General features: G+C 40.0%; 1 protein-coding gene and 1 long non-coding RNA gene across 2 annotated transcripts; both read left to right on the top strand.

The window, feature by feature from the left end:
- The first annotated feature begins 410 nt into the window (after nt 1-410).
- Nucleotides 411-5,879, top strand: LOC143416862 (uncharacterized). The gene is made up of 3 exons (XR_013097112.1): nt 411-1,717; nt 1,802-2,544; nt 2,706-5,879. It is a non-coding gene; the product is annotated as an uncharacterized LOC143416862 (long non-coding RNA).
- A 14,390-nt stretch (nt 5,880-20,269) lies between these two features.
- On the top strand, nt 20,270-25,064 carry LOC112433014 (uncharacterized). The gene is made up of 5 exons (XM_076882526.1): nt 20,270-20,485; nt 20,570-20,668; nt 20,816-20,914; nt 21,673-21,774; nt 24,662-25,064. Exons 1-5 carry the CDS (start codon nt 20,397-20,399, stop codon nt 24,777-24,779), a joined length of 507 nt encoding a protein of 168 aa, XP_076738641.1. The 5' UTR covers nt 20,270-20,396; the 3' UTR covers nt 24,780-25,064.
- The last annotated feature ends 255 nt before the right edge of the window (nt 25,065-25,319 follow it).

Genomic DNA, 25,319 nt, shown 5'->3' on the forward strand with positions numbered 1-25,319 from the left:
CTTAGACTGGTAATAAGAAGCCCTCTTATTAGCAGCTACCAGTTTCCAGTAAAGCTCGTTCTGGTGGTTTTGGGAAGCTTGTAGTTGATGCCTGAGAGCAGCAATCTCACAACATGAATCATACTGGACTCTGCCATGATGGGGTATAAATCTGGGATTCGGCTGATGTTGCCACGTCCCTCCATTTGGCCCAGGGTTTTGTCCACTGGCGTTATTCATGTTTGCCTCTGTCTCCATATTCACGTCGTCCTTTGGTTCTGACATAGGGAGGGATTCAGGGTTTTCCCTTTCAGAGGTTCCTTCAGGGTTTCCTGACACTTCTTCATTTCTCAGGTTGCTTCCATCAGCCACGTTGTTTTGGGCTTCTAGAAGAGCCCGAGCATACGCCCGAGTAATCTCATAATAACTGTGTAATAATGTAAACTAAGACATGTCGAAAACATTGATATTTAGTTAAAGGTATTTATTCAAACGATCCAATGACCAGCATGTTTTAGTGAATGTCTGTAGGCACTGGGAGCTTGGTGGTTGCCTAGGCGACAATATGTCATCTATGTTTTGTTTTTAATTCAGTTTCACTGGTGAAACTAAGAAACAACAGGCTGTAGAGGGACACGTTAACAGAGCTTTACTAACTCTTACTGTCATATCCAGTGTGGACAAATCTGTATAGATTCATATTAATATATTAATCATTCATTTGAATAACCAAGGATGCAAAATAAAAATCACAGGAGAGTTTATGAGACCAGGTCAAGTTCAGAGACACACGTTTAGCAGAGGTGAAGCCTCGAGGACAGCTGGCAGCTACACCCATGTATGACAGCACCCACCTGTCACAAAGAGCAGCCTTTCCATGCCTGACTCTGCATAATTGTCAGCATCCAAGCATTTTAAATGAGTCATCATCCTCAGAAATCATCCTTTGCACAGTTGTTATGAAGAGAAAAATAAACTTTAGAGCTGAAAATCAGATATGAACCGTGATCTGGGAGGGGAAGGGCACCTGCTGCCAGACAATGTTCACCTTGGAAAAAGTCAAAAGTGGTTTATAAATTTTGCCACAGGTCTGTTTGTCAGAGGGAGTTAGGCCATTGCTTCATAATTAAAGACTGATTAAGATGATTCATATTTTCTTAAAGGTTCTTTTTAGACCTCACCTTTTACACCTGCATTGAGTTGCTGCCATGTGATTGGCTGATCAGATATTTGCATTAATGAGTATTTGAACAGATCTACCTAATGAAGTTTTATATTTATGATGAAAATGCTTTGATGGTTCATACCTATGAAGTTACAGTATATCTGAAGAGCCTTAAAATATTTTTTTTACCATAGTAAACTTCAAAACAGACTTTATTATATGATATAGTTTTAAAAAAGGATAACAATTGACTTCAGCATAATATAAAATAATGTGTTTTCCCGATACCTGATTTTTAGCACTATGTATGCATTGGTCAACTTTCAGATCTATGAAGTTCAGCTCAGTTATCTATGTTTTCATTTTTAGTTTCCATTTGCATTTAGATGCACGGCCGATTCTCTGATGTGTGATCTGTTTCTACCTGTGCTGATGCTAGCAGGACTAAAGCTGATCAAGCAGCAGTAAATATGTGAAGCAAGGCTGAAGGATACACTCATAAAATGAACAGAATCATAAGAATATAACAGCACGAGCACTGCAAATGCAACTAAAACATGTTGACATCAAATGGTATGTTATTTGAAATCTATATGAAATAATGACACATCTATATTTTCCAATTTATTTTATTTATTAATTTAATTTTTTCCACAGTTGTGTAAATCAGTCTGTCTGTGGACTGCCAGCCAACACATCCACAACACCAACAACTCAGACAGCACAAAGCCTTTTAAGTTGGCGAGGCGTGATAGCAAATGCAGCGCAGGTACATCCATCTGACCTGCAGCAGCATCGCAGACCACGCCCCCCTCCACACCACTCTTTCCTCATAGTTGCTCGCCATCGTTGCGCTCAGAGGGTAGAAGGTCCCGATTGAAGTGCACAGGTAACTTTCCTTCACATTTCACCACAATGATCCTGTTGGTGAGAAGCCTGCCTTCATACTGGCAGCTGGGTTTCCTGGCTCCCTGATGCTTTAGCTTACATTTAATTATGCGAAACGTTGCGGTACTATACGTCATGCCGCTATTTTCATCGTACCTCCCATCACCTCTACAAATGGATTTGACCTTTGCTGGAATGCTGAGGATGAATGTGTTGGTTTCCTTACAACTGTTGTCAAGTTTGTAGATATTCCTATTTGATCTTTCTGTGTTACACAGCTTTTCAGTCATCTTAGCATCTACATGCTGTCTTCTAAACTTTTCATAAGGTGTTTCTTCAGGTCGGTGCTCGCTTGGTTGAAAATTGTTCACTTTGGAAAATCCGGAAGCAAAGAGCAGCACGAGCATCGTGCAGACAAACAGTGTCTTCATCGTCTCCTGGAGAAGAAAACACATGGACATTTTTCCACATTAAGAATTTGGCAGATACATCCTTTTGGATCCTGAAGCTCAGTAAGTCGTCTTTGTGAGCTGCAAACACACACGACAAGAGGACTGATAGACCTTTTTCTTTAAATGAAAGAAGTCGTTTTATTTATAGTTTTCTTTTTTATTTATTTCTAATCATATATATTACTTTGTTCTCTGTTTATTTTTTATTTTTCAACTGTTAGGACGATTTCTAAATATCCTGAACAAGCCTGATCTGGACGGCTCCTGGAAGCAGATTCAGGCGTGATGATGTCATTTTCAACTGGAAAAAGAAGCTTTGAAAAGCTGAAGTAGTTTAAATGTTTAGATATTTAACCTTGTTGTATTACTTTATATTTTATATTCATCGTATTAAGACATCAAGATATTTGTTTTTGCCTTAAAATTTTGTGTTTTCATTTATACTTTTTGTTATTCTTTTTTTTAATTTTGTCATTTTGCCTTTTTTACTTGATGTGATTTGGATAAATATATATTTATATCTACAGATATATTGAGAGAGTTTTCCTCTGGGTTTCACAAGCCCATTTTATAGATAAAAGTCCAGGTCATAATAGATCCGGTTCATTAAGAACAAAGTTTAAATCCGATTTAATATAAATGCCTTTCTGCACTCAGTTATTCTTTCCTGTCACATGTTTCAGTGTGCTCTGTAGTAACAATGACACACTGCAAAATAAAAATAATAAGACACTCACCTTTTTTTTCCTTTACTAATGATGATGATTAACCTGCAGTGGTTCAGGTATAAGTTGGTTGTCTGGAACAGCAGGTGATGAAGATGTGGTGAAGGGTCTGTGGTTAATGTATATAGTGGGTTCATTACATAACTGGATAGGCAACATCTGACAGTCAGTTTAAATAAGATCTTGTTGTATTTGAACACAAATCAGCAAAAACAGGTCTCTCACCGTGCAAATATACAGCTTACGTAAGTTTAGTGTGCTCACCGAATGCAGTGTTTAGTGTAGCAGCAGAATTATGACAGTTTATGGAGATGTTCAACGTGAGCCTGCTGCCCAGCTTTAAAAGGAAAATCATTTTAAATGATACATAATAAGTTCTTACCAAAAGAGGAATGCAGACGGAGATGAGCAGAGATCTCTTCTGCAGTTCAGATGCTGCTGTGAGTTCTAGTTCACTTCTGTCACAGAGGAACAAAGTGTGTTTGGATCTGGACACTTTGATTTTTATACTTCTGATCAGCACCACCTCAAATAATCCTTTGCATCCACACCTACATCACTGGCCCACCACTTCTAGGAAACTTTAACACTTCCCTGCTTGTGACTCAGAAAGATAATGCAAATATGATGACCACTGACCACAAGAACCTGCATGTAGATGCAGCCTGTTTTTCCACATCTGGCTTTAGAAAAAAAATTAATGCACAAACAAATAGATTTAAAATAAAAAGATGTGTTGGTATATTTTGACCTTTCAAATAAACTATTAACACTTCTTTTTTCCCCTTTTTAAGTATAATTTTTGGCAAATAAAGTGAGTGTTTTGACCATTTGCAGTTAAAATGTTGAACAATCTTTTTATTTTTGTTTTACTACCAGTTGGTTGTAATAATTTCATATGAGGGTTTAAATGGATGTATAACAAAACAAAGGATAAAAGTATATATAAAAGTATATTTAATGAAGCTGATCGAACAACAGTGCAATATGGCATGATGACAGTGTTTACAATTTTGGCAGGAGAACAAAAGATAAATATTATAAAATACAAGACATGAAAATCTCAGAGGTCAGGGGTCGGGGGCCCAGGAAGTCTGACCCGCAGATTCCAGGTCTGACTTCGAGTACATAAAATATCATCTTTCTTGTGGGGAAGGAGCCTGAGTTAGAGCAGGAAGTTACACCATATTGATATTGTTGGGGTAGCCTCAATGCCAGTGTTGGACTCTCCAGTTTCCTTGAAGGAGGTTTGACTTTGTGCCATCGTTGGCTGGACTCTGTGCTCATTGATATCCCCGTATCAGTGAGTTAAGACACCATGCATTTATTTTCTGTGTGGCACACAACAAGAAAACAAGCCAAGAGAGAACACATCAGCCTCCAATGACAGTTTATTAAAAGGTTTATTGGAGGTTATTTGTTGTGTTATTGAACCTGTGTGCTAATGAAAGAGTGTCCTTAATAAACGTACTCCATAAGGAAGTGTGTTCACAAGTGCACAGAACACATTAGGGCACAGGTCAATGATCGATTTTACAATTGTATTGTCAGATCGATGGACACTTTCGGATACTTGGATATTCAGGTGATTAGAGGAGCAGAGATGATCAGCTGATCAGGATTTGGTGGTGTGTTGGATCAGGTGGTGGAGAGATACAGGACAGGCCTGACATACACAAACGTATAGTGAAGGTGCAGAGGCTCAGATCTGTGACATCGTCCCAGCTCAGTGTCCATATTTAGATGTAACAGTGCTATAGACTTTACCTGACAACTTGTATGAGTAATGTTTTCATCTCAGGCATGTCAATTTCATTTGTGAATATATTTTTAATACTTGTACAACAGATTTTTTTGAGTGTTAAATAGAAATTATATGCTGAAACTGAAGTGATGGGTCGCACTCTTTAGTTCACCCCTGCTCTCGAAACAATGTAGGTGGTCCAGTTAACATATTTACATTTTTTCATTTGCTGTTTCACTTGCAAAATATTTCCAGTGTGACATTTGATCAGGTCTTGTAAACCTTGTCGTTAACCAAGCAGTCACTCCCAGGCTGCTGTGCTGATCACCGGATCTTAACTTCATTGTCACAGTGCACTCAGAACAAAACAGCCATGCAGAGATATGAGTCACAGTGACATTAAAACTGATGAAGACCGTCGTCGTTAGAACCAGCAAACTGAACGAACTAAAAAAGATCATCTAAATTCAACTGGTCTAAAATATCAGGATCTCAGTGTTAAGTCCATATTTTTGAAGTAGAAGCTTTTACAGGTTTTACTTAAGAAAAAGAAATAATAAGGAATTGTTTTGGAATTTGTCCAGGTTAACAGATGAAATCATGTTCAGTGCTTTGTCCTGTCAGTAAACACAGATTCTTTATTTGCACTGAATGGGACAGCATATAATTTCACTGCTTTTGGCGTAATGACAATAAAAGATAGTTTCAAAGTCTGACCTGCAAAGCCCGTCCACCCAGTGTCCTCCTCAGTCATGCTGGTTGCATGATTGCTGTAGAAGTGCTAAACTACTGTGACCTGATTAATTGAACTGAGCTCACACTGCAATAACTAATCAGTGAGGTGGTAGTTTAAGTACTTCATTACCAAAATGTATAAATGAAGTACATCAGAAGATGTTGGGGAAGAAGCACTTCACCGGGCGGGCCTGGACCCCCGAGGCCTGTCCCTGTGCCGACCTCGTCTGAGTCTAATAGATTTATAAGATAGAGCTCATCAAAAGACTAAGATATGAATATAAACATGATATTTGTCAGTTTAATTTAATGTTAAGTTGAACTGGAGTTAACCAGAATCCTTTACTCTTCCAACTCCTCTACTTTGTCTAACAGTTAGCTTAGCTTAGCCTAGCCAAGTTTTCTTTGCAAAATTGCTAATTGCATGGTTTCAAATTGCAGTTTTGATTTTAAGTGGACTAATTGTTCAGACCTGCTCTGGGGCCTGTCTGAAGTATTAAATTGACATATATTTGTCTCAACACCTACGCAGGAGAACTTTTTTGTAAGTGTGAAATGGAAAATAGAAGAAGAAGTAGAGATGTGGGTGTTCCTATTTACATGTTTTTATTTTCTGTTTCTTTAGCCAAACATGTTATTTGATCAGAGCACCTGCCTGTACACCTGCTGTTAACCAAGCAGTTATTTTCAAGCTGCTACACTGATCACAAAGTCAGGACATATGAATGACAGGAAGTGTCCAGTGTCACGTAGCGATATTAATGACAACAATGATGGGTCAAAGCAACATATGAACATTTATTACGATATCCTGATAAATGTAATGCAGCGGGATAACTTCTACAGTTATTATGTTAGTGATGATGCCTCTTTGCTTTTCATTTATTCACAGCTTTGTGGCGTACGATGGAGTGTCAGGGCCACATTAAGATGATAACCTGCCACGGCTGCAGTACCCTCTACAACACGGCTTGTGTCGATGATTTAGTGAAGCAAACTGATCAGCTGTCTCATTGTGTCTTTTGTGTGTTTGGTTTTGTGTTTTCAATGAACTGAAAGCCCTCTTTAATGCACGAGGGTGTGACCATCCACATTCTCTCATCTGTCCAGTGTCAGCCATTCATTTTGTGCAAATGGTCAAGTCTTCCAAGTGTGCGTGCTTTTCCTTCTGAGTGCTTTTCCTTCAGCGTCTGTGTTACTCGCGTCCAGCAGATGGCAGTGTTTCACTGTCTGACGGCTGTCTGAAGCTTCAGCTGGATTATCCGTTTGCTATGTTTGCCATGTTACAGTGGGGAGGAAAAACTCCTTTTTAACAGGAATATCTAGACATGAGTGATTACTGCAGTGGGGCACTATCTGTGCTATCTATAAGAAATGTTAGCAACAATAAAACTCTGAGGATCAGGGCTCCATTTCACTCCAGTGTTCAGTGGCATTTTAAAAGAGTGAATACCGACGCTGAATGTCTTTGTAAAGCAAAAGCACTTTGTTAGCCTTTACAGAGCAAAGCTATGGATCAATGTGCAGTGAAGAAAAATCGAGGTGGCCAGTCTGTCCTTTCCTAACCAATCACAGAGCTCCTTACATTGCACCATGTGGCTAATTTGCGTTTTACTGATATTGCTGGGCTGCTGTCAATCATTTTGTCTTTATATTACAACAGAGCATTGACCTTTAACCTGTTTAATTCATACTGAGTATTTAAAAAAAATGTATTGTCATAATAAATTCTGCCTCACTGAAACACCATTTTGCATTAGCCTCTATCACCTGACTTGTCACTGATGATATCACTGCATGAGCAGGCGAGCGGTAGCGGCGGGGGGGTGTAGGTGAAGCTCGTGAAGAACAAAATTCTGTACGAGCGGATGCAGTGAGTCCAATAACCAGGGGTAACTGGAAATAAGGTGTTGTAGGCTGGCTTCCACAGTGTAAAGAGACACTTCTCCCTCATGCTCTAACAGCTGGTAAATCAATTTAGAAGCAGAGTCGATAACGGCCTCCTGAAGCTCCCTAGGTGGGGTGACTGCCGCTGGATCCATATCTGGCTGGTCCGTACTGTCACGGCGGGTGAGGAGAGCCGTGTGAAAATAATAAATGAGGATCCAATCGCAGGCAGTAGTGGAGAAGTGAAGGTGGTTTATTGAACACAAAAATAAATATGGACAAACAGCAAATGGAGCACGAACTAAACTAGACTGGAAACAACTAAACTACAGAGCACAAACCTGGACAAGAACGAGCAGAGGAGATGGACAGCAGGGAGAACACACGGGTGAGACATGGTGGATACACAGACGGACCAGCAACTACAATGACAGAGGACACGACTTAAATACACAGAGAAACACAGGGGAATTACACACAGGTGGTGGACACAGCTGGGAATAATCACCAAGACGAGACAGAGGTCAAACTGAACACACTCACATGAGACGCAGACCTTCACAATAAAACAGGAACAAGAAACCATCACACTAAGACGCAGACTCGACATAGAGAGAGAGACAGAAAATGACACATGGAACTAAACTAAACCTGCAAAAACATGACAACTCAAAATACTGGGTCAAACTGACCCAGAACCGTGACAGACTTTCTATAATGTTTTGCTTGAGCATGTCCTGCTTTTCTGTAATGTTATTTCTACAGCCTCTTATTTCTAACCTCTTGTGTACCTCTTTTCAACCACTGGGAGGCGCTACAGCTTCATTCCTTTCACACTAAGGCAGCGGTAGGGAACTCCAGGCCTCGAGGGCCGGTGTCCCTGCAGGTTTTAGACGTTCCCTACCCCTGCACTAAGGCCTTTGAAATCTTCATTAACACTGAGCTTGAAATTTCTATCAGTCGAATGCAAAGGAGTCCTGTGGTTGTAGGACAGAGGTAGGGAACGTTAATCTGCCATCATTTAGATTATATGACAACAACCTTCAAATCTGAAGTCTCAGAAATCTGCTTCATGTACAAGTTCCTCCAATAATCAGGGCTAATATCACCAAATTGTACATAAACAGACTTTTACATGTTAAATATTTCTCAAATATGGGGAAAAAAACAATATAAAATACTATATTATTAACAAAATATCTTAAGATACAGCTACAAATTGCTTGAAACATTTGCAATGAAATATATAAAACAGCTTTATTGTCAGTGAGGACAAAGTTATAGTGATGCTGTGCTGGAGTGTTCAAAAGAAGACAGAGACATGAAGTATAAATATTGTATAATATTAAATATAAGAAAGAACAAAGTTATAAAAACATTAATAATTGAAATCTGCAACAATATTCACATAAAGTGTAAAATACAGAGTTAACTGTTTAATAGGTAAAGTTTAGGTCTTGCAGTCGAACAATGATCCCAAACACAGCAGCAAATCTACAGCAGAATAGCTGAAAAGCAAAGTCCAGACCTCAACCTGGGACATTCAGAGAGCTGTGCTTAAATAAATGCCCACAAAGCTCAAAGAACTGAAGCAACGTTGTAATGAAGAGTGGGCCAACATTCCTCCACAACAATATGAGAGACTGATAAAGTCAAGCAGAAAACAATTAGCTCACATTTGTGCTGCTAGAAGTGTTTCTAGTTATTCACAGGACTGTAGTTTGAATTTAAAGAAATGTGAAAGTGCACTGAAATTAACATAAAGTTATTGCAATTTTAAAAAAAAATCAAGAAATCTAAGAGGAAGAAACAATGTAAACCACACAATTGTTTTCCTTATATTCTCCACACGGCAATGCACATAACAGACATAAAATATTTGCATTTATCAATAGAAAATATACAATTTTTCCATAGTCATAGCCAGGCCCGATTATTGCCAAACCTGTGCTGAATCAATCACTTAAACAGGACCTGTCTGACAAAGTAGAGTAGACCAAAAGATCCTCAAAAACTACACATCATGGCGCAATCCAAGGAAATTCAGAAGCAAATAAGAAACAAAGTAATTGAGATCTCTCAGTCTGGAGATGCAACGTCAAGATGAACAGAATCCAGTTTCTGGGATCCTGAAGGAGAATGTCTGGCCATCTGTTCACGACCACAAGCTGAAGTGCACTTGATCCAAAGCACACCAACAAGTCCACCTCTAAGCAGCTTAAGTAAAACAAAAGAAAGACTTTGGAATGGCTTAGCCAAAGTTCATACGTGAATCTGATTGAGGAGCTGAGACCTTGGAAAGGTGGTTCATACTCAAAACCCCTCCAGTGTGGCTGAATTACAACAATTTTGCAAAGATGAGTGGGCAGAAATTCTTCCACCACCTCGTAAAGGACTCATTGCCAGTTATCCCAAACGCTTTATTGCAGATGTTTCTACTCAGGGTGGCCCAACCAGTTATTAGGTTTAGGGGGCAATCACTTTTTCCACACAGGGCCATAATAATGGCCGCCTTAATAATAAATGCCTTGATTTAGGAACTACTTTTAATGTTTACTTGTGCTATTTTGCAAAAAATAAAATCTCTGCAAAAACATCAAAACTGCTGACCATCTGACCTCAATATGAAATTATTAATCTTTTGACAAAAAACATTTAGATTTGTAAAAATAAAGAAACCATAGAGGAACAAACAATGTTGTTTGCTACGTTCTAACATGGCAATCTAAATAACAGTAATGCAAACATATATATTTATCAATAAAAACAGATCGCCTTTTCACTGTTACAAAAGTCAAGTACATCAATGTTTGTTCAGCTTTCATAAATGTAAGTTTGTAAGTACATAGTACATTTTTTGGTCCAACTTCTTTTAATACATGCAACACATTTCAGAACATTTGGGACAGAGACAACAAAAGACTGGAAATACTTCGTAAAAATCTGGTGAAACACTTTAAAGCCAGTGGGATTAAATGGGAAACATAAAATTTAATACTAGACAAAGACCGATTGAATCATGAAGCAAAGAATTAATAACTAAATCACAAGTAGAAAATGTTATGCAGATATTATTGGATAGATTTTGGTGTAGAAAAAAATGACAAGAAATGAAAAATGAAAGTTATCTGGTCTTTTTCTTTAAAGAGTAGCCTACTGCAGAGCAGCAACACTGACAAAGACCATCATCACCAATACTGCAGCTAATACAATGATCCAGGAGGAAACTTGAAAAAGCAGGAAAAATGTGACACTGATCAAAATGAATACATCAATTATTGATCAAAGAGAAAATGCATACTAGCACAATGCATTGTTATTGCATCTCAGTTTCTCACCATCACTGATAATCTGACGTCTGCTGGACCTCAGGAATCGTCTCCATCACCTCTCTGTGAGGAGCAGAGAGCACTCGTGCTGCACATCCCACCTGTGTGCTGTGTTTACGTGAACCTGAGAGCACAGCTGTAGTGGTGACAGTGAATGTAGCGTTGGTGTTGGACACACTGACAGTGTTGTACTGTGAGAAGCTGAGGTCTTGTTGTGAGAGTGTTACAGTGGGAGCAGGTCGACCAGTGGCTGAACAGGAAACAACCCACTCTTCAGCAGAGTTTGACTCTCTGACATCAACATGCAGCTCTGTGAAGGATCAGGAGATATTGCAAGGAATATGTTGTTGAAAGGAAATCAGTTTCTAGCACATTTAAACACATTAATGCAAAAGTTCTTACCATAGACTTGGAAGCAGGTTCTACCAGTGAAGGAGCCTTCAGGATAAGTGTTAAACAGACAGTGATAGCATCCTTCATCCTGCTCCGTCACATTCCTGATGACTATGGAGCAGTTCTGTAGTCCAGTGTATTTAAACTTGACTTTATCGTTAAAGCCATCATTCACTCTCTGACCATAGTACTTGCTGTAGGTGGCAACATTTGTCTCCACATCACGTGAGATTTTCTGCCATGTGACCTGAAGGACGTCTTTAGTGTCCAAGAGCTGACAGCTGAATTCAGCATCTTCTCCCACTGCAGCCAGCACAGTCTGCTGTGTTTGGACCACTGCTGTAAAGAGCTGCATGGAGAATAACATGAGTTAGAGATGTGGAACTGAGAGGTATTGATGGGAAGGATTAAACAATAATTCGGGTCATGGAGTAGTCTGTGTTTTAGGCTCAAACAAATTGACATATGGGTACCACTTAAATGTGATGTAGACTATAAATATAAACCTGACACTCATTGTTTCATACTGTATGTTTCAGGGACATTTTCTTTCATCTATAAAAAAAAGTAAGACAATTCAGTTAGCTACCAACTAAACAAAGAAAGTCAGATAGATGTACAGATCGTGTCTATATTGGTTCTGTTGGTCCATGACCAATTCTGGAGGTCTGTACTGCATTTGAACTTTTTCAACAATTTGGAGGTCCAACCATGATTTAAGCTGGACATCAATATGGCGTTCAACATTAGAACCTTGGACTTGATGTATATTTGTTGGACATCATGTAGATATCTATGACAAGTGCAGGGAATTTAAAGGTTTAATTGAGGTCATATTTTTTATTTACAAAATATCAATATTGGGGTTACAAAACAATCCCTTCAGTGGACCAAAAATGAATTATAAAACCCATCACTTCAACATAACCAATACCAGGACTGGTATTGACTGGTAACTCGTGCTACTGTAGAAATTCCCATTGATTTTCTACATTTTCCCAGAGGCCTCCCCTTCTGTGGATTACTAGTATGTCATTTATTAATTTGTGCCTCAATTATTTCAGATCAGTTATTTCACTGGGGAAGCCCTATATTGCCCACTTTCTAATTTCAGCACAGTTTGATCTTTCTCTTTAGCATGTATGTAACTTTGGCTTGTTGAGATTTTGGCATTACTTCTGTCATAAACATTCTCTCTCAGACATAACTGACTAAGATTTCTGTGGTTACCCAGAACATTTTAATAGACTTTTTGTAATCAATCAGGTCTTCAACCCCTTCTTTTTAAAATAGTGTATAAACCGTATGTATGTGTGAAAGACTGTTAATGTTTTGATAAATTGTTTATTTTAGAACAATTGGTGAGTGTGTTTAGCCACTTCACACTACTACACTTTGCTCTAAACTACATGCCTTCTCTGAACAGTATATATGTGAATGGACTGACGGATCTTTTCATTTCAAATGTTAAATAATTGTCAGTAAACTACTTATGACCTTAATGTCATAGAAAGACTGAAAGACATCCATTGAAAACAGGGTGCATAAATTTAAGGTGCCAGGCCAATATCCACCACCCTGGAAGTCCTTAACTGAGGGGGACCACATTAGGTCACAGCTGGTGCAGCTCACCACTGGCAGTGCAAGGTTATAACGGCCTTTAGGAAGGATTAGGATAAATCCAGTCATGGCTCAACAAAGACATTCATTTGTTTCATGTTGTTTTCAAAGCGGTCTGGTAAATCCAAATGACCTTTGACAGGTGCCCACATATACTGCGGGCCGAGGGTAATTCAAAACAATGTAGCAATGTACAATTTGCACTAAAACACATATATTGTGTATGTAGTGTGTGACAAAAAAGCAGCTTACCATTTATGGTTACTGAAAGAAATCTCCGTCTGTGGATCGGGTTTCCTTCGAGGCGTGAGCACCTATCAGCAGAGATTGTCCATAACCTATAGAACTCAAAGAAATATTCTCAAGTAACAGTCAAATATGCCATTCAGCGTGTTAGTTACGACGTCGGGAGCAGCTGGGAGAACAAAACGACACAGAGACTTTCCCAAAACCAACTCAAAGGTTTATTCATCAGACAACAGTATATATAGAGGAAAAAGGTTCGTCTGTCAACAGATTCTCAGTTCAAACCGGTACAGACCAAATAAGGGAACGTCTTCCTGCCTTGTGAGCAAAGAAGTATCCTTTGTATAGTTTATCAGTTCAGCTACAATTTATGATCATCCCAGCAAAATACACTCCTAGACACAGAATACAGAGTTCTTTCATTAGTGAATTCTGAAACGAACCACCTGGCCTTTAACAAGCTCCTTTCTAAGAGATAAAGAAGGGAGGATGGGAGTAAGGAAGTGATCTCTGTGGCGTTTTCAACCTTGAGGTACCAGCCTGTGATTCTTACACATTAATTCTTAGGTTACAGAGAAAGAGAAAAACAACTAGTAAATGGGCCTTATTGAGTAACAGTTTTCCTGTATAATATCACTATAAAACAATATCCTGTAAATGCTACCATGGTATCAAAATATCACAACAGTTACAAGAGCCACAATTGCACCGGGTGAAACCTCAACGTTACAGAGGTTTCACTCTGGGGGCCTTGAAAGCTGGAGGTTGAACCCATACCCCCTCACCCTTGAAGAACGTTTATCATGGTTTAAGGATTTGTTTTTTATTCAGTGGTCAGACTGGAGAGCACTGCAGCGGGTGTTTAATGAGGTCGATAAGACAATGAAGAGAGACAAGGTCAACTCTTCTTATGAGAATATTAGGAAGCGTCTTGTATATGATCAGCTCGCACATGGCCCGAAGATTGGTTTACCTTCTGCCATGTTCAGGCCAAAAATCATCAAAAACCTTGAGGACAGAAAAACAAAAAAACAAAACAAAAGGTAGGTTGTCTCTGTGTGAGAGACGTTGGCATTAAACCCGATATTTTAAAAAAAATGCAATGCGTGGATTTCTTTTACAGACAACATCTGCCATATTGTGGACCGCTCAGAGTCTCCCCCTCCAGCACTGCTAATCCAGACCCCACCGACTCCGCCCCCCTCTCCAGGATGCTCACAGGACTCTGTAGGATCACACCCGTCTGAGGAAACGGAACTCAACATTAAACTCACAACCTTCCACCTGCTGTCGACGGCACTGAATGAGTATGTGCAGGAGATATGTTATGGATGCCAATCCGGTCACCCCAGCCAGTTACAACACAGTTGCCTGTTTGAGCTGCCTGTGTTTTTCTTCGAGACCTGCTATGATGAGGTGATGGAAAAGCTCCGGACGCCCCGATTCATCCCGGCCATCCGTCTGTTTGTTTGCTCATACAGTGTCAGTGAGGCTGAAGCACAAATCATCAGCACTGCAGAGCGTCTTCTGTGTGAACTGAGATCAGTGCCGCACATTGTTTGCACCACTGATGAGAATGTCGGATACCTGCTAAATACCAATCATCACACCCGCGGAGTTAAATCAGCGCTGCTCCACATGATTGGAAACTACTGGTCTGGGAGACACAAGATTTAATGTACATCTGTTATAAAAACCTTACTGTGCACTACACAGAAAATGAAATAAAAACGTATGCTAACACTTTTTTCTGGTCATTTGTATTTGTGTTTGGTCAAAGTGATTATGGAAAACACGCTGAGAAAAATATATCACAACCCTGCACACCCAGGGGGTTTAGGAAGTGTAAAGAAGCTCCGTATCGCTGTCAGTGAGGCAACAGGCTTAAAGCCGTCATTACCTGACGTGGAGCGTTTTTAAAAGGAGATGACACATATACTCTTCATAAACCTGCAAGGATACAGAAATGCAAGGATACAGAAATAGAGTTTTGGTTAACGGGACTGACAAACAGTTTCAAGCTGATTTGGTTGACATGCGTGAATATTCTGCGGATGATGATAATGTTAGGTACTTATTGACATGCATAGATGTGTTTTCTAAGTATGCATGGGTTAGGTGCCTTGAAACCAAGACAGGACAGGCTGTTGCTGAGGCTTTTGGTGATATTCTGAGAGAGGGCCGTGTGCCTGAAAAACTCCAAACAGATTTAGGGAAGGAATTTTATAATAAACATTTAAAAAACTAATGGAGCAGCATAACATCACACATTTTTCAACCTTTAGTGAAATGAAATCATGTGTGGTAGAGCGTTTTAACCGCACCTTAAAGGGGAAAATGTGGAAATACTTAACATCAGTTAACTGGCCAAGATATGTTAATGTGATCCAAGATCTTGTACAGTCCTATAACCTGTCTTATCACAGCTCTATCATAATGACCCCACCGAGGTGTGCAAAGATAATGAGAAAGCAGTCTTTAACACCCTGTACAAAATGAAACCCCAAAAACCGGTGACTTTTAAATTTAATGTGGGCGATACAGAGAGAATATCTAAACTACGAGGCATATTCTGAAAGGGTTACCATCAGACCTACACAGACGAGTACTTTACCATAAAGGAGCGTTTAGGAAGAGACCCTCCCGTATACAAACTAGAGGATCTCACAGGAGCTGCAGTGAAAGGTGTAATTTACGAACCTGAGATACAGCAGGTGACTATTGACAAAAACAAAAGGTTTAAAATAGAGAAAATACTTGGCAGAAAAAAAGAGGCACTTGGCACTTGAGTTTCCGAGCATTTTTATCCTGAGGTTATAACACCTATTGTTTTAAATGAACCGTATGAGGTCGGTGTTATAGAATTTCAATACCCAAGACTATGGTTGTCTTTTCCACAATCAGATTCGCGAGTGGAAATTTATGATCCAGTCAAAGATGGAGCATTGTCCATAACCGTGATTGAGCTGTCTGTGGGGCATTGTGCATCTGTGGCGCAGATAATAAAACATTAAAACATAACACCGACATTAAAACACAATACAGTGAAGTTAGTAACTATGTTAGTGTTATGGGCCCTATAGGGGCACAGTTCTCACATTTAGAGGGAGACTGGCAGGAATCTTAGGATTCAAATCAGAAGACCCGTTTGTACTTCTTTATAAAAACACATACGCACCACATCCTGCAGACGTATACGGCGGAAAATAGAACATTTTTATTTATGCAGATATCGTTGATTACCAGCTTGTGGGTGACGCCCATGCGCAGCTATTAAGAGCAATAAATATAACAGACGATGACCGTCGGGGAGCCATTCTTCAATTTGACAGCCCACACTACACACCGGTCTCGAAATCCTTAATCGATGACATAGAAATTGATTTGATAGACGACCAAAATCAACACATACCGTTTTTCAGGCTGGTGGTGAATTGAATGGTTATATTGGGACCAGCACGCAATGTGGCGCAGGTCTGGGAGGTTTGTTCCGCAGCCTGTTTAGAATTGCTGTACCGTTGTTTAAAAAAGGAGTCAGCACAGTCAAACCCCACCTAAAAACAGCAGCATCAGGCATAGTGTCTGATGTGATATCCAACATAACCAAGCCAACATCTACTAAGCAGGATGGCAACGGCTTGTATGTGTATACACCCAAACCTTCTAAGACCCCTCCCACTGCACTTCTTTTTTAGCTGTCTGTACTGTTGATCAGTCATTTTGATCAGTCAGTCTTTACTGAAGAAGTGTTTTAGAATATTTTCCCTAACAGTACTGTTGATCAGTCAGCGGGATAACACCTTTCAAAACATTGAGCGATATCTCACACAGAGCATTAATAAAATCCATGCTTGCATTACAAATAATATTCCTCCGTACGCTGGGTGGGGATTTATACAACAACTCCAACAGTGCAATGTTTCTCTGCATCCGTGAATACGACATCCTTTTTACCGCTTTAGCCGTTTTTTGGGGATATAAACAACTTGACGATCTGACAACAAATTGGTTCTGAGTCTTAAATAGTCAGGCGTCTTAGATTTATAATCGATTAGAAGATACCCGTATGGGGTGGATGTGGCATCATTAAAAGCTTCTAAGAAGTATTTTGTATTACCTGGAAACATCTGTCTACCTAAAACTGAAATTTGATATTTATCTCTGGGGTTGTTAAACAGAGTTAAATAATTAGTGTTCAACGAAATTGTTGCATAAACAAATTCTGAACTAAATACATGCAGCTCAAGTTCCTATGATGAACGTATTGTGTGAACACATTTTGAACTTCTATGCTGTCAGACGCAGTATTCATCACATCGTTCTTATCCGGAGGTAAAAGGACATCGTCACTCAGAGACTCCGGTATACCATTCACAAAGGTGATTTTTCTTATATATATATATATATATATATATATATATATATATATATATATGTGCGCAGGACCCTCAAGCTCCCAGGCCTCTGGTAGAGGACCCGAGCTTGAAGGATAAACCGCCCGCAGGGGCGTGCTGGTTTTTTTTTTATAAATATATATATATATATATATATATATATATATATATATATATATATATATATATATATATATATATATATATATAACTGATTGTATCTGCAGTTTACAGTGAGCACTGAGGGAAGTCAGAAGTGGGTTTAAATTGGGATTCTGGGTAAAAAAGGGGGTGTAGGAAGTAGATTTAGGACATTTCACATTTCACAGGTGCTGTCTTAGAGCTTGATTTATTTGTTGTGGATAGAAGTAATTATGACAAAATAATAATGAAACATTGAAAACATAAAACCCGTTGAGGGGACAGATAGGGTTGGGCAATTGAAAGGTTTCATTTTGTTTAGCATAATCTCTTTTGTTATATTTTAGCCTTTTAACATGCAGGTAAACTTAATGGGATAAATCAGGAATTATGTCGTGTTTCTTAGGAAACACGAAAAGGGAAGAACTGTCATGTAATTAATATATTCTTAGTGCTTATTTTCTAATTATATAGTTTTATGTACTTTAATAATAAAGGTTTGTAAAGCAAGGCCACTTTTGACTCACAAACTAAGTGCTCAGCCAGACTGAAAAACAGGAAGTTAGTGTAGAAATATACAAGCATATTAATAAATACAGGAAGCCAGACAGAAAAGAGGAACTTGTACCATATAAGGAGTTGTTGAAACTGTGTGACGTGTAAAGTACCAAAATAACACCTATATGAGACACATTTTTAGCTTCTAATGTTAGAGATCCTACAACTGCCATTGGGCCCATCTGATCTCTTCCGGAAGATGATTGAATAAAGAATTATAAATGTTTTGACCACTATGAGTCGGGTTTTCTCTGTTCTATCATGGGGATCAAAGAATCGGGTTTTAATACCAGTCCACTGCTGCCACCTGTGGCCAAGTGCCATAGCCTACTACTAGATGAACTTGTGACACACATCTGCAGCAGAGGCTGAGTGGCTGCTCTTACACCTGGAGCATCCAAATTGACCCACAAACACGCTGAAAGATGCAATGCCATCAATGTGGATTGTCCAGACTGAGAGACCTCTTCCCTCTGACCCCTCCCCAAACCCTCAAACCCTCCTACCCACCTCGACATACAAACTCTGTGTGGCTTCACGTGTTTTGTTGATGTTTACATGATCGAAATAACTTGAACACAAACACAAACAAACAAAGAGGAAGACCGCACCGGAAGGAAACAACTACAAGTCCCAGCATCCTCTGTGTTTAGGGAGGTGCAGTGAAAGTGAAAGTATTGAGCCTCCGTTCAGAGCAGCAGGAGGAGGAAGGTGGAGCTGAGGCAGGTGAGCGTTAACATGAATATGTTTCTTCTTATGACATAAAATAATTCCACGCTGTACACTGACTTCATTTACTGAGGTTATATTTATCGAGTTTTTATTTCCTGATGTTCGTATGTGTCATACGTATTCCAGTCGCCAATTCTGAATTATAACTAACATTAAAAACACATTTAAGGAGGAGAGAGAGCAAAAAATTTCGATTAACATCTGATGTTTGGGTTGTAGTTATTACAAATATGGTCGCAGCTGTGGTTCAGGTTAGAGTGAGTGTCCATGGAATAAATGTAAGTCAGTGAACTGGAAACATGACTGTGTTCAAACTTTGTTTCCTTTTTATAATGAGTCTAATCAAAGGTGGACAGAAGTATCTCCACTGTGACTTTTCTGTGTCACCATCAGAGCTTCTGCACAGTGTTTCTGGGGCAGATAACATTGCAGCATTATGGAGACATTATGGAGACAAAAAGAAAAGCGTCTGGACTTCTTTAAGTTAAACTTAAAGAAGTCCAGACGCTTTTCTTGGACTGTTGGTTTCAGTGTTTAGTCTCATTCACACACTCCCTCAGACTCTTCACACACACTGATTTGCTGACATAAACACACTCCTGTGTGCTTCACACACACACTGAGGACCATCTACAGACTGTGAGCTCCGTCTTCTTCGTCTTTGGAGCCGAACTCTGACAAAGTTAGGAACAAAACTTTCTCCAGCGTGTGAACTTTCCTCCTAGACTCAGTCTGAGCAGTCAGACCACATATTTCTAAAGCAGCACATGAAGGTGTGGCTCACACACACACAGGTGAAGGAAACAGCTGCAGTATTAAAAACTGCTTCACTGTCTACAAATATATGAACTGAATGTTTCTTTCAGGCTGTAAAAACCTTATTTATCCTCCATTACAGTCCTGCATTCAGAGCATTACTTCTGTTATATTAGTACATGTATTTTATTCTGATGAACACATGAAACTCTGAGCTGGATTGAATCCATTGAATCAGAGTCCAGGACTCAGACTAAACATACTGAATGTGTCCTGAGCTCGGCCGCTGTTCCACAGTAACTGCTGTCAGAGTCACTGTTACTGAGTTAGCTTAGCTAGCAGAGCAGCTAGCAGTTAGAGTATGAACTCTGTAAGCAGTCAGCTCGGTCCTGGACATGGTTACTGACATAAAGCTGCTCTCTGCAGCCATGTTTGACCTTTGTAGGACTACAGTAATGGAGGATTTGGAGGCTGAACTCGGCTCTTTGACACTTTTTGTAGTGAACTGATGAAAGCTGCGTCTCAGATGGATGTTAGTCCAACACATCAGACACGACCTCTGCAGCTCTCAGTTGATGTGCACATGAATGATTTGTGTTTCCTCTGCAGGTGAAGGTAGAAAGTGTGTGTGAGCTGATGTGAATTGAGCAGCATGGATCAGTGTGAGGACAGAGAGGAGGGAGTCCCTCCCTCTAAAAGCACTCTGTGTGGGGAACATGAGAGCCAGACCAAAGCTCAGAGGTGAGATGACCATCTCTAACTGTCCATGACTCTTCTCCATGTCACAGCTCAGCACTCACATCACTGCTCCATCATTATTCACAGGAACCAGCCTGGACCTCCACCCAGCTCTGTGTCCTCTAAGAGCAAACGGGTGAAGCATTTCTTTCGTAATTTAGGGCAAAAAAAGTCATCTGACAAAAAGTAAGTTCATGTCAGTATTAAAATGTTTGAAATTTTAATCAGCTTTTTACTATTTAACGATTTAAATAATATACTATTTACATAGTTTATACTTTTTATGTAATGTATTGGTCACATTAGATGTGACACATGTTCACATATTTTTAGCGTCAATGAGAAACCATCCAGCTCTGTGTCCTTAAAGAGTGACTGGTCCAATCATCGATTCATTGGTTTAAAATCCCAGCCTGTGTCTGCTGCAGAGAGGTGAGCTGTTAGTAACAAGAACTCTCTGATTTAAATGATTTTGATGTTTCCTGGTTTCTAAAATGCATCTCTGTAGCAGAGCAGTGTCTCCAAGGACACACAGGCTCAGCTGTAACTGTCAGTTTATCTGGTTTAAGACACATTTGGACTCAATTGGCTGTTTTAACTATGTATTTTAATCAGAGGTGTAAATTTAGACCTCACACATCTGGATCCTAAACTATGATAGAAACAGCTGCTAGCAGTGGGTAGTTTGACTTTGATACGCTGCTCTAGAAAGCAAACAAAGGTTTGTGCAGCTCCTCTTCAGAAAAGTGTTCAGAGAGCAGCTGCTGTATTAGAGGCTCGTCGTGTGAGCCCAGATGTGTGTAACAGCTGGATGAAGGAGAACCATCACAGGCACGTCTCCATCCCGCCTTTATTAATGAACTTCCTGTTGCTTGCAGATGACAGGAACACAAAGTGTTTGTGCCACGTGATGCTGCAGGTTTTGTTAACGTGTCCATGATGGTAACATCTCCTCGTCTAACTGCAAACACATGAGCGCTCCTAACGGCAGCTATCACAGCCACACAGGCAGACTGTGTCTCACTGTTGCATTCAGGGACGTTTGTTTTCCTGTAAAAAGCTGAACTCTAATCTAAGAGGACTGTTACTGACAGGAAACAGCTGCATTATCTGCAGTCTGTGTGATCACAGCTGCTTCAATCACTTTATCAGAGAATTGATCATTGAATAAAACATGTTTGTGTCTGCAGAGGTCAGAGGTCACAGTCTGCAGGATCCAGCTGTCCGTCTGTGAGGAGTGACTGGTCCAAAGGTTACCCTCCAGACTTCCGTGCTGAACCTGGACCAGTGAGGTCAGAGAACTGTGATGACTCCTTTACATGTTTGTGTTTTCCTGGATAAATATGACCAAAGATTCATTAAAAAGGTAAAAATCTGAGACTTTGTCCTGTAGCGCTGTGTGGCAGGCAGGATTGGACCCAAACACAACAGGATGAAGTCAAAGAGGCAGCTTTATTTCAGCTGTGAACATGCAAACAGCAGAAATAAGAAAACATAACTGTAGGTTTGCAGTGAATGAAGCCTCAGCTCAACGCTGCACTTTGTCCCTCTTTTCCTTCTCCAAACAGCCACATCAGGAGTCTCTGATGGAGTTTTAAAATATTTAATTACAAATGTCCAAAGATGGGTTCAGGATACCTGAATCCACAATTATTAAAGCTAAAATAGTTCACAGGGTTTGGACTTTGTTAGGTGACGAGAGAACATCAAAGTGTTTTTTATCTTTAAACAGTATTTTTATCACTTCAGTTGCTCTCACAGCCCTGTTTGTTATTTTACCAGAGCTCTTATGTTTCACTCAGTGCTCCCACCAAACACCTTGGAGGACACATTACAGGGAGTGCAGAATTATTAGGCAAGTTGTATTTTTGAGGAATAATGTTATTATTGAACAACAACCATGTTCTCAATGAACCCAAAAAACTCATTAATGTCAAAGCTGAATGTTTTTGGAAGTAGTTTTTAGTTTGTTTTTAGTTTTAGCTATTTTAGGGGGATATCTGTGTGTGCAGGTGACTATTACTGTGCATAATTATTAGGCAACTTAACAAAAAACAAATATATACCCATTTCAATTATTTATTTTTACCAGTGAAACCAATATAACATCTCCACATTCACAAATATACATTTCTGACATTCAAAAACAAAACAAAAACAAATCAGCGACCAATATAGCCACCTTTCTTTGCAAGGACACTCAAAAGCCTGCCATCCATGGATTCTGTCAGTGTTTTGATCTGTTCACCATCAACATTGCGTGCAGCAGCAACCACAGCCTCCCAGACACTGTTCAGAGAGGTGTACTGTTTTCCCTCCTTTAAATCTCACATTTGATGATGGACCACAGGTTCTCAATGGGGTTCAGATCAGGTGAACAAGGAGGCCATGTCATTAGTTTTTCTTCTTTTATACCCTTTCTTGCCAGCCACGCTGTGGAGTACTTGGACGCGTGTGATGGAGCATTGTCCTGCATGAAAATCATGTTTTTCTTGAAGGATGCAGACTTCTTCCTGTACCACTGCTTGAAGAAGGTGTCTTCCAGAAACTGGCAGTAGGACTGGGAGTTGAGCTTGACTCCATCCTCAACCCGAAAAGGCCCCACAAGCTCATCTTTGATGATACCAGCCCAAACCAGTACTCCACCTCCACCTTGCTGGCGTCTGAGTGGGACTGGAGCTCTCTGCCCTTTACCAATCCAGCCACGGGCCCATCCATCTGGCCCATCAAGACTCACTCTCATTTCATCAGTCCATAAAACCTTAGAAAAACCAGTCTTGTGATATTTCTTGGCCCAGTCTTGACGTTTCAGCTTGTGTGTCTTGTTCAGTGGTGGTCGTCTTTCAGCCTTTCTTACCTTGGCCATGTCTCTGAGTATTGCACACCTTGTGCTTTTGGGCACTCCAGTGATGTTGCAGCTCTGAAATATGGCCAAACTGGTGGCAAGTGGCATCTTGGCAGCTGCACGCTTGACTTTTCTCAGTTCATGGGCAGTTATTTTGCGCCTTGGTTTTTCCACACGCTTCTTGCGACCCTGTTGACTATTTTGAATGAAACGCTTGATTGTTCGATGATCACGCTTCAGAAGCTTTGCAATTTTGAGACTGCTGCATCCCTCTGCAAGATATCTCACTATTTTTGACTTTTCTGAGCCTGTCAAGTCCTTCTTTTGACCCATTTTGCCAAAGGAAAGGACGTTGCCTAATAATTATGCACACCTGATATAGGGTGTTGATGTCATTAGACCACACCCCTTCTCATTACAGAGATGCACATCGCCTAATATGCTTAATTGGTAGTAGGCTTTCGAGCCTATACAGCTTGGAGTAAGACAACATGCATGAAGAGGATGATGTGGACAAAATACTCATTTGCCTAATAATTCTGCTCTCCCTGTAGTGTGATTTAGATTTCATTGGTGTAAACACCAGTCACACAAGCTAACCCATGGAGGCAGCAGCAGGCTTTGTGTTTGGTCTGTTGGCTTAAACTAAGAGAGTTTAGTTTGTTAGCACAAAGAGCTGTCAGCTAAAGCCCCGAATGCACTTTGAATACAGACGAACTGAGAAAAAGACTTTAAATACAGCAAACAGTCAAACTGACCACATGTTTTTCTGCTGATCATCCACAGCAGTACGTTTAGCATTCATGCTAGCAGCAGGCTATGACTGTCCACTCAGCACCAACACAGGTAGGAGTGAGCAGTGATGAAGCAGGACTGTGGGCAAGTTTGAGCTACAATCCTATTGGCTTCTCAGTTTCTCCAAAGAAAAGGGGAAATATTCTTGGTGTTGTGAAGATGTGAGTTGGTCTTGTTGTCGTGGGGCTGGAAGGATGCTGGCAGTGAGAGGCTTTTCATACAGTGTTCAGTAACAGAATGAGAAGAAAGCCACTGCACATGAAACAAGGTGCTCGTAGTGTTTGTTTACTGTGTTTGTGCCACAATGTCAGATCAGTAGTAGATTCACATGCAGACTTGTCCAGTGAAACCAGTGCAAGTACTGCAGTACAGAGCAAAGACTAAGCAAGGGTGTTATTGTAAACTTTAACAAAAGACTGTTATGTGACAAAGAGTAAGTACATTATTTTTATGAGATTGTTCATCATGTCTTTAATTTAATATTTCCAGTTTTTCCTTCCTGTCTCATGAAGCTGTGACATTTATTGTTTTTCTTTTAGGATCAATAAGAGGCCAGAATCTCCTGGACCTGAACCCAGCTGTGTTTCCTTAAAGAGCAACGACTCGAAGGATGCTGTTATAAACTTTAAAGGCTGTTCTTCTGCTGCTGAGAGGTAATGTGTGTCTAGATGTTGTTCCTGACTCTGTATTTTTGAATAAATCCTCATGTTTAATATCAGCTCAGCTCTTTTTCACACATTTCTATGTTGGTATGTGAAGCGGTGTGTGTTGGAGTGTTTCCACAAACACAGCAGTCAGAGTGGAAAGAGTGGATGTTGTAGGAGGTGTTTGTGTAGTGAAGAGGCTGAGTGTCTGTAGGACTCCAGCTGCTCCAGCAGGTGTCTCCTTTGTGCTTTGCTTCAAACACAGTGTAGGGAGGAGCTTCCACTCAGGTGTTTCAGGTGTTGCTGTATGGAGGAGGACAAATAGTTTTTCCCTTCAGTGACACTTCAGCAGCTCAATGTTCTGGGAGATGTTTGTCTTTATGAAGGTTTATGGATTCTTGTTCTTACTTTGGTGAAACTGAGCAATACATTTTCCATCTAACATTTAAAGTAAATTTCCAGGTGAATAAAAGATCTGCAGCTGCAGCCTCTGTGATGTTTCACAGTCTGAAAGTAACAAATTCAACCAGAGTTCAAACAAAGGCTTAATATA

Source organism: Maylandia zebra, linkage group LG3, assembly GCF_041146795.1.
Source record: "Maylandia zebra isolate NMK-2024a linkage group LG3, Mzebra_GT3a, whole genome shotgun sequence".
In the NCBI taxonomy this organism is placed as follows: domain Eukaryota; kingdom Metazoa; phylum Chordata; class Actinopteri; order Cichliformes; family Cichlidae; genus Maylandia; species Maylandia zebra.